The following is a 9,294-nucleotide window of genomic DNA, read 5'->3' as shown; positions in this document are numbered from 1 at the left end:
TTGTAATAATTTAAGTCCAACAAGGTTGAAACTACACTGATTATATATTTCTGATTTTTTCATCAACAACTTCAGTTTGTACTTCAACACCATCATTATTGTAGTAGTGTACACAGTCATTTAATGATTAAAGCATAATTAATCTTTTTTTTCATATAAGCACTGACTGTATAAGATGTTTATAATTCTGTTTAGCACTCATAGTAAAATTAATCAATATTTACAAAACACTATTTCTGACATTGATGTTTACTAGTAAGAAAAACGTGTGCTAGTTTGCATGTTAAATGTCAAGCTTTCCCAAACACAACATCTCTTCAAAAATGTTTGGTAGCACAAATGATTGTTTAAAAATATCACAGATTGGATGCTAGACTGAAACAGACTTGAGGACTATTAAAATCCTAAAATGGTTTCTGTATACACAGTGACTTCTGTGTGACTGGAAGACAATAATTACAGGTGATTTTCTCCCATATCTAACATCAATGTCAATTTTGCTTTGCTACAGTTTGCACATAAATGGCAAAAGAAAAAGAAAAGAGGGTCACTTCATCAGATGAACCTGGGCTACATGGAGTTTATACTAACTACAGAGAAGTTAAGTAAAGCAAAAGTCCAGCTAACAACAGCTTGGCTGTGGGGTTTTAGTGAAATCAACTGGCCATCAATGTGGAATAAGAATATTGTACATCTTTTGTTCGGCTCCTATAAAAATATAATTTCTGGTTAGATAATAGGGTTGATGACAGCAGCAAGATCTTACATTCAATATGCCAAAAGTACAAAAATAATTTACCAACAAGTAGCTAAAAGCATTAATTATCTGTGTTTACTGCACTACAAGCAACTCTCCGCAAGGAGTAATTTATTCCACAGTAATATCAAAAGTAACACTCAATGCAGCTTTAAATGGACCCTGATATTTAAATATTAACTGTAAGTTGATCCAACTTGTTGTAATTTAGTCATGAGATCCAGGCTATAAATATTACTGCACTAGCCACACATGTGATCACCCTTTAGAGAATTTCATGTGCTTTTTCCTCCAGTGGTTTAGGACATGTAACCCTTAACATGCAAACTGAGTGAGCTTTCATTTCATCCCAAGATGAAGGAGTTTCCGGTATGGTCCTGGTCCACCCCACAGGCCCCTGATGTAGGAGAAATAAAGAGAAATGTAGTAAATGTTGTGGAATGATTCATTACTACAGACTATTAACACATTGTTGAGTAACTACATACATACCTGAGAAGCCCGTGCCAATAGAGATGAGGCATTAAATCAGCTTTCATGTGGTACATTATTCTTCTTTCTTTGGCTTGGTTGATGGGGAAGGTTTCCAGCGGTTGTCCATTGTAGTCAAACTCTGCCAGAATTACTGTGTTGTAGCTTGTAACCAAGGGACATGAAGTGTAGCCATCATACTGTAAACAAGGAGTTTACTGATGATGTATTTTTACATTTTGCAACAGAGGTACTTCCAAAAGAGAAGTTATAACATTGTTCAAAGTTAAAAAAAATGAATCATAGTTGATGTTTAAGTGAAACTTAACCTTCTTATCTGGCTTCTCATTTTTCAGTATTTTGCTGATGGTTCTGTTCAAGATAGCAGTCTGTGCAGCTAAAAACAAGAAAACAAATGCTAAGTTTTTTTCTATAAATGTTTGCATTTTTTGGGGGGAACTGACAAAAATAAATAGGGCTGCAATGTTCATTTTACAACAGAAAGAAAAACTGTTACTTTAAAAATTGTACCACCAGTGGGGTAAATAATGTGAAATGTGATGTTCCCTGGTGGAGCCAGAAAAAAAAAGTGAGGTTTTTAACATCCATCCTAGTTAACTATAAGACGAGAAGAAATCCAGAAGAAATCCATCTCTATTAGGCTCACTGAAGAAGTACAAGGGAAGAGAGAACCAAACGGTTTTCTGCATCAGCTGTACTTTGAACTCAATGCTAACAAGTCGATCTTTATTAGCACATTAACGAACATGTTAACTATCTTACATCAACATATTAACATGCATACTGTTAGTATCGAATCACACTAACATGTTAAATCACTTTGTTAGCTTTAAGCTCAAAGTATAGTTGAAACTGACAGGAATTCGGTAATTACTGTACACTCACTAATCATGATGAGCATGATAAGGCTTAATTCTTTACTGCAGTCAGATTGCATTTATGCAGGAAAGGATAAGTACTGCTTTACAACCCCTTGTCATCATCACTGATGCCAAGTTGGCAGGACATTCCCATCATTTACGCCACAGTTGACAGAGCGGAAATGGCACTAACACAGGAAATTAGCCAGACACATGGGTTGTGTCTGGCTCATTCAATGCTCCCTGCTCACTATCCAGGGAGTTCTACGTAGAGACTATATAGTAAGCTCATTGGTAAAATGAAAAAGCACTTTTGGACACAAGTCAGGTCATTTTCTGCACCGTTTTTCTTTCAAGGCAAGTGCAATGCATAACGGTAATGGTATATATGGCTTGGTTAGTGACCATCAGTTGTACACTACTTTTCATGCTGTATGTATTGTGGGATACTATGAGTCCACTATATGGGGTATAATAATCCTTAGTATACATTCAGACAGCCCTACAAAATGGCAAACTCACTATATAGTGGACTATATAAGGAGAACTGAGTGATTTCGGACATGGCCAAGGAGTTAAAACTGTTTCGCCGTGTGTTTGTGTCAAGTGAAAAACATTTCTTTATCAATTGTAATGATACAATCAAACTCAAACACAAAGATAAACTAATGTAATGGTAGAACCGGTCAGATACAGTTTACAGGTTTTATAGGGTGTGGTGTATGATTTTCTAGTCTTGTGTAAATAGGTTATTGTGTAAAACACCCACTGAAGGAAGTAACTTTCCCCTCACAAAAAGAACAAGCAGTTAACAGTAGATAAAACTGTATGAATCGTATGCTGCAACAGTATTGTGTTGATGTAATTTTCAGACTAATGACACAATAATCACTTACCGACTGCAGCAGCAGTTTTGGCTGTGGGCAGATTGGTACAGTCTCCAATCCCAAACACATTTGGATACCTCTTATGCTGGAGATTGTCTTTGTCGACATCCAACCAGCCAGCCTCGTCGGCCAGTGGACTGCCTTTAATCACCAAATTAGGTCCCATCGGTGGAGTGACGTGAAGCATTTCATACTGGTGGAGGAAAACAGTGAAGTTGAAGACTTATTCACGTGGGTCTATTTTCCTAATTTTCATATATTTTGGTGCAAACGGAGACAAAAATGTGTAGATGTATGAGGTTGTTCACACCATACAGGCACTAGAGACAAAAACGACATTATTTCAGGATTTAAATAGGAAGGAAAATAACAAAGCACAGGCTGTCCACTGTGGAGAGCAGGTAATACTATACTATATGTAAGACACTGCTGAGGTACAGTAATACAGTTACCTCAATCACTTTGGTTTCGCCTGGTTTGTCAAGATTTTCAAACACAGCTTCTTGCTTGTCCGCCCGCACTTCAATCAGGTTTTGCCTCAGGTTAACCTGTAGGTCACGTTGTTTCACAATGTCCCACAGTGAGTCAGCGTATTTCTTGATCCCAAAGAGCACAGGTAGCGATGTGTTGTATATTATATTGGCCTTTTCCCTTTTTCCTGTCTTGGATATAAACATAAAAATATATTCATTCAATTTGGAAAACCCCTCCTGATAGTTTCAGAATGTACAACATTGTCAATGCATCCCAAAGTTTAAGTACCTTTCTGAGAAAGGCATCTGATAGGTACATGATCTTCTGTGGAGCTCCAGCACATTTCACAGGAGTATTTGGGAAAGTGAAGACAGCATTGCCCTCTTTGAAGTTCTGCAGTGCTTTCCATGTTTTCTCCACAGTTTGGACTGAGTAGTTTGACCCAATCTTTGGATGTTCAAACCCCTCTGGCAGTCCCTTGATCTACATTTAAGAAGAGTAAGTGTAAGTTTCCTGAGATGTAACTGCAGTTGTAATTATATACAACTTCAAATGTTTACTAGATAGCAGCAGAGCCGAAAGAACAAAACATTAATTCACCTTCTCATAATGGAGTTGTAATCCAAGAGCCACAAGCAAATACTCATAGGAGATCTGTAATGTGAAAGAAAAGTTTCAGTTTAATATGCAACTACCTTAGATTATCATTAAGCGATTATCATTAAGCAATTATCATTAGGCGATTTTATAATTTCAATATAAACAATGTCAGATAACAGTTTCCTAGAGCAAACATACTTCAGTCCCATCGTCTGTGCGAACAGTATTTGTGTCTGGGTTTATTTCCTGAACTTTAGATTTCACCCATTTGACTCCTGAGGGCATTACACTTGCGGTGGAGCGTCCTGATGATGCTACAGTTTTTGCACCAGCACCAACCAGGGTCCATATTGGCTGATAATAGTGCATCTGAAAAAATGAAAAGAAATTGTGAAAAACAGGTTTTAACACGATATATGAAATCAAAGTTTAATGAATGACAGCCACGACTGGTATTGCAAACAATGGTCAAAAACTAGTGGATCCTTGCCTCACTGGGCTCCACAACAGCGACGTTCTCCGCTCCCATCATCCGTTTCATTCGTGCACTCATTGAAATGCCCCCACTTCCTCCTCCAAGCACCAGCATTTTGTAATGCTGTTTGGCAGAGGCACAGCTGCTTGTGTGAAGAGTAGAGATAGCCATGCCTCTGGGTGGGTACTGTGTCAGACGACGCAGTGCAGCCATTCTCAGTCTGAATAAAGACGAGTGAACATTTCGGTTAACAACAAATCAGTTATAATGTCTGGGACCTAAACTGTCAGCAAACTGTAAATCCCTATGTGCTGCTCTGCATATACACTTTGACCATCAGAGGTAGAGAATAACTAGTTTTACTTTTAGTAGGAAATAGACATAAAAAAAAATGTTCATTCACCTAAATATATATTTATCTGTCATGTTCTAATGAGAACAATGAGATCATGAGTTTTGTTGTGGCTTTGCCAGCCACAGCTATTGTAACAAGGGACCATCCCACATGATATGACCTGACAAAAACACCACAGAATATTAGCAGGAGAAAATCCATGACAGTCAACAGCTCTATAATGTGACCTTTTTAACAAGTTGTTTAATAAAAGTGCATCACAAATGCTTTGAACTGCTTTAACTTGGGGGGGAGACTGTAACTTTGATATATACTTTTCAGTCTATACCTTAGTTTAACAGGATCTTTGCAGACGCAGCACAAATAACCAACATGTAATGACACAAGTTACTTTTATTTAGGTTGTTTGCATTAAATTTCGTGAAGCCTAGAGTGAGCTGAACCGTTACTGCTGCATGCTGCGCAACGAGCTGACTGCGTCTCCAGTCCTCGACAGGCGTAAACCTGATAACATGGTACACAGGTACAGTCTCGCACTGTAACGTCAAAGGAGACAGACTTGTAAACACTTACCTCGACCAGCACTTCTCTTAACAGTCCGTTTTACCGTGAATTCAGACAAAATCCTTTGATGACCCAGAACAAGAAGTCCACCCTGCTTTCTGTCAGCTGTGACGACAGGACTAGCACAGCCTGCGAGAATTATTAACCCAACATGAACATTCAGTCGTCACTCCTTCCAGGAACCGAGTTTGTGTGTCGACTTCTACTTGTAGCCTTAAACCTTCGCCCCACCCCCTCCGTTATTCAACCAATGAGAAGCCTCCATCAGTAACTGACAGCTCAGTGTTCTAAATTTACTTTCCCGGGATGTCCGAAGTTGACAACTCCACTTTTCAGATTTGGATATGTCCTGTGATGAACTGTTATCATCAAACTGATTTTAATGTTTCAAGTTTTTACATATAGTCCTGTTAACTTTAGTGTAAAACAGAAAGTCTAAATTGTGTACAGATTCCCTTCATATAGTCTAATTCAATGTTATTGGAGAATGAGCCACTGTGCCATAAAAAGAATAAACCCTCCCCAGTTTAATCCCTTATATGTAATAAAAACTTCAGGTGGGTTTATATTCAGCCTCACCCTTCAATGGATTACACACTGAAGAAACACTTGTCTATGTTTTGAGCAGAAAAGTTTAAATTGGCACTTTAAGAAAAGGTATCTGTTATCTGGTTTTATAGTATTGGTGAAGTCTAACTAGGCAACTGTAAAAAATGAAAAAAACTATTGGGCAAGGAGCCCAATGGCAATTGAATTGGCTTAAAAATGATGAGAGTCTGGCTCTTCATGCCTGTTTTATTGAGGGATCTAAACTATAGTGCTGATAATGGTGCAGCGACAGAAATCATAAACTGCCAAACCCTGTCTCCTATTTATATTTTTCAAGGCTCCATGAAGGAAATTAAGAGAGACTGCAAGTTATGGCTGTGTTTTATGGAGTGAATTTCACTCCTCCACACCATTTTCCCCCAAACACAGCATAAAATTTACTATAATTTGTGACAATCAAAGCACAGTGACTTACAGAATTTGAATTATAAGCTTCAAAGCGGCAGGAATACCATCCAACGTTGGCTCCAATGTTAACTGAGACCAGAAAATCGTTAGGAAATCAGAGAGAGGGGTGTTTAAAATCGCTGCACCTCCCACATTTTAGACACAACAAACAGATATTTTATATCACTGCGTTCAGCAGAGTCAGCACAAAATATAAAGCCTTAGGTGGCAAGGAGTTAATGTTCTTTGACTGGCAAGCCAGAGTTTGAGAGGTGTGTCTGACCATAATCCCCATTTTAACCACGTGTAATAAAGAGTTACCATCACTATGGATACGATTGACTGCAGCTGTGCACACACAACAAATTCAGATCATCTACTTTGACTTGCACACACACATACACACACAGACACAGATTAACAGACACATACACAGAGACACACACTCACACAAAAGTACTTGTGGTACCGCCATAACAACAGTTTAGCTGTGAGGGAAGTGACATTAGATGAACTTTCAAACCCATTATTCAGCCTCTTCCTACACATTCTTACTTCCCCTTAAAAACTTCATTCAAACTCTAAACAGTGCACAATTGTATGCATTTTTACACATTAACTCAACTTTTATACAATCCTCATACATTTTCTTAAATCTCAGTTCAAATTGCATGCACATTTCATTTCAGGCCATTCATAGAGCAATGCAGTTTGAATTACACTGTAAACCCCAATCCATCGGCGACACAGAATTTTATTGTAAAGTCCACATGTATAAGGACTGTTAAAATAACATAAAAAATCTATGTTCATTTGACACAAACACTCATCCCTTGAGAGCTTGACATAATTGTCTTATGTTAAGTCAACTATTTTTTACTTTTACATTCATTTTACTTATTTTTATAAAGTCAATATAGACTGATTAGTTCAAGGCCAATTAACAACTCATACATTGTGCACTAAAAATGTTTGTAAAAGTCCACATGCGGGTGATACAGCAAAAAATTAAACTAATACAGCTTCAACACTTTAACCAGGGAACAAATTTTGTTTGCATGACAGTTATTTAATTTTGTGCTCTCAGAGTCATAATTTTTCTTTTATAGCCTAACGTAATATGTAAATATGTAAAATATATAAATAAGTAAAAGATATATGTAAATACGAACAAAATTATATAACAGTATGTTAACTAGGGAAATTATGATTATGCTCTTTCTTATTAGAAAGAAATTGTTACATTTATATTATGAATCAGACATACAGTACTTATAGACACTCTTTGGCACTGCTGTAATTTCTGAAAACATCTGGACACTTTTTAGGAAAAAGAAATTCCCTTTAGCACCCACCAACTAGGCTGGTATATCTGTCAAAATCCATAACATTCCCCTTATTATTAGCCACAATGATTCAGCATGTATCTGGACTCTGTGTTGTAAACTGTACTGACCCTTTTCCCCCCATCTTAAACATGGAATTCACTAAATAGTTACCAGGGATCAATCTATAAGGTTTATGTCCACAACAGCTCAAAGGAACATTTTAAAATACAGACAAAGGCAAATGTACAGTGTATGGTTCTGGGTAACGTGTGAAGACTAGGAGATTTGATTTGCATTAACAACAAATATATTGAATGGTACCTGTGTGTATTTCTGAAAAAATCAACTTTTATATTTAACATGCTTTCCCCTTTTTTATTTTCTCATTACAGGGCTGTTGATCATTATCAAACACTGATAACACCAAAAGTGATATGTCTATTTATTGTTTCATTACTCTTAACAAAGTATTTCCAGTATTTTTTTGCCTCTCTCAAGTAATAAACTAACACTGTTATTTGCCCCTTTATATTCTGTCTTCAGTGTGTTGCAGTGATTCATTTTAGTTTGTTTCTTGATAACAATTGAGGCACTGATTTAAAGTGGCTTCCAAGATGATACCTATTTTTAGTCAATAATATTGATAATTTATTTACCTAGTCATTGATAAGTGCAATATTTACTTCATTTGTTCTTAACAGCTGTGTGTCTTCTGTAATATTGGTATGTGTTTCTGGACGAACATCAATGTTTTTGGCTCATTTGACAGCTGTGATGACGATGCAAATGTAACCAGGAATGCTACATTATCAGATAAGTAAACATGGCCCTACCCCTCCAGGGAAGATGACATGACCATCAGTGTGCAAATTGGGACAAGTCAATGTAAGACCAGGGACTAAGATATGTAAAAAGTAATACAAGTATATACGAATACTTCCATCAACCCGTCTGTTTATCTATCAGGGGTTTGTTATTAGGATTAGCTTTACGGCCTGTGCATCACTGCAGTCTAACCTGCCTTTTGAAAGAATGCCGGTTGGGGGCGCTTAAGTCACAGACTCGACTCAAAGGTAAAATGATGAGTGAAATTGTAAATATAATGTGTAAAACAAAAAAAAGTGTATATGATGTCGAAAGTTGACGAAACAATCCATTCTCAAGTCTTAAACAGGTGATTGTTTTACCCTACAGGCTCTTGTGGCTGAAATGACAAAGCTATGACAAAAACAAACACCGGAAAAAAAATCATTTGCTTCCCAGGTATGAGGCAGGTGGGGAAAAACAATCCCAGTAGCTTCTTGTGGCCGAAATAAGTATTGCAAAAACTTATTTTCTCACTTTTCTCAGGGCTTCCACACATCTATTAGAAAGTGGTTCTTGAAATCCACTTATCTTAAGCTGCCTATTAAAGCGGCAGATAAACTGTTGGTAAGGTATGTATGTGTGTGCTTGTTGGTTATGAGGGGCCAGCCCATACTGTTGCACACACACACACACACACAC

General features: G+C 37.2%; 1 protein-coding gene across 1 annotated transcript; it reads right to left on the bottom strand.

Moving 5' to 3' along the window:
- Positions 1-25: 25 nt before the first annotated feature.
- Positions 26-5,675, bottom strand: sqor (sulfide quinone oxidoreductase). The gene is made up of 10 exons (XM_023411125.2): positions 5,474-5,675; positions 4,561-4,765; positions 4,269-4,439; positions 4,071-4,124; positions 3,759-3,953; positions 3,449-3,658; positions 3,006-3,189; positions 1,558-1,625; positions 1,250-1,428; positions 26-1,154 (listed from the first exon to the last, which is right to left on the bottom strand). Exons 2-10 carry the CDS (start codon positions 4,756-4,758, stop codon positions 1,097-1,099), a joined length of 1,317 nt encoding a protein of 438 aa, XP_023266893.1. The 5' UTR covers positions 4,759-4,765; positions 5,474-5,675; the 3' UTR covers positions 26-1,096.
- Positions 5,676-9,294: the final 3,619 nt, after the last annotated feature.

Source organism: Seriola lalandi, unplaced genomic scaffold, assembly GCF_002814215.2.
Source record: "Seriola lalandi dorsalis isolate HSWRI2012SDOR001 ecotype SW California unplaced genomic scaffold, Sedor1 jcf7180002054449, whole genome shotgun sequence".
Classification (NCBI taxonomy): domain Eukaryota; kingdom Metazoa; phylum Chordata; class Actinopteri; order Carangiformes; family Carangidae; genus Seriola; species Seriola lalandi.
This window is presented reverse-complemented; position numbering and strand designations above follow the sequence as displayed.

What these genes read in the sequence shown, in the direction of transcription:
- sqor (XM_023411125.2), bottom strand. Translation starts at nt 4,758, where the DNA reads ATGGCTGCACTGCGTCGTCTGACACAGTACCCACCCAGAGGCATGGCT. An exon ending in CAGATGCCTTTCTCAGAAAG is followed by an intron (nt 3,659 to 3,758) that starts GTACTTAAACTT and finishes TTTATATCCAAG; the next exon opens with ACAGGAAAAAGGGAAAAGGC. An exon ending in GCGAAACCAAAGTGATTGAG is followed by an intron (nt 3,190 to 3,448) that starts GTAACTGTATTA and finishes TTCCTCCACCAG; the next exon opens with TATGAAATGCTTCACGTCAC.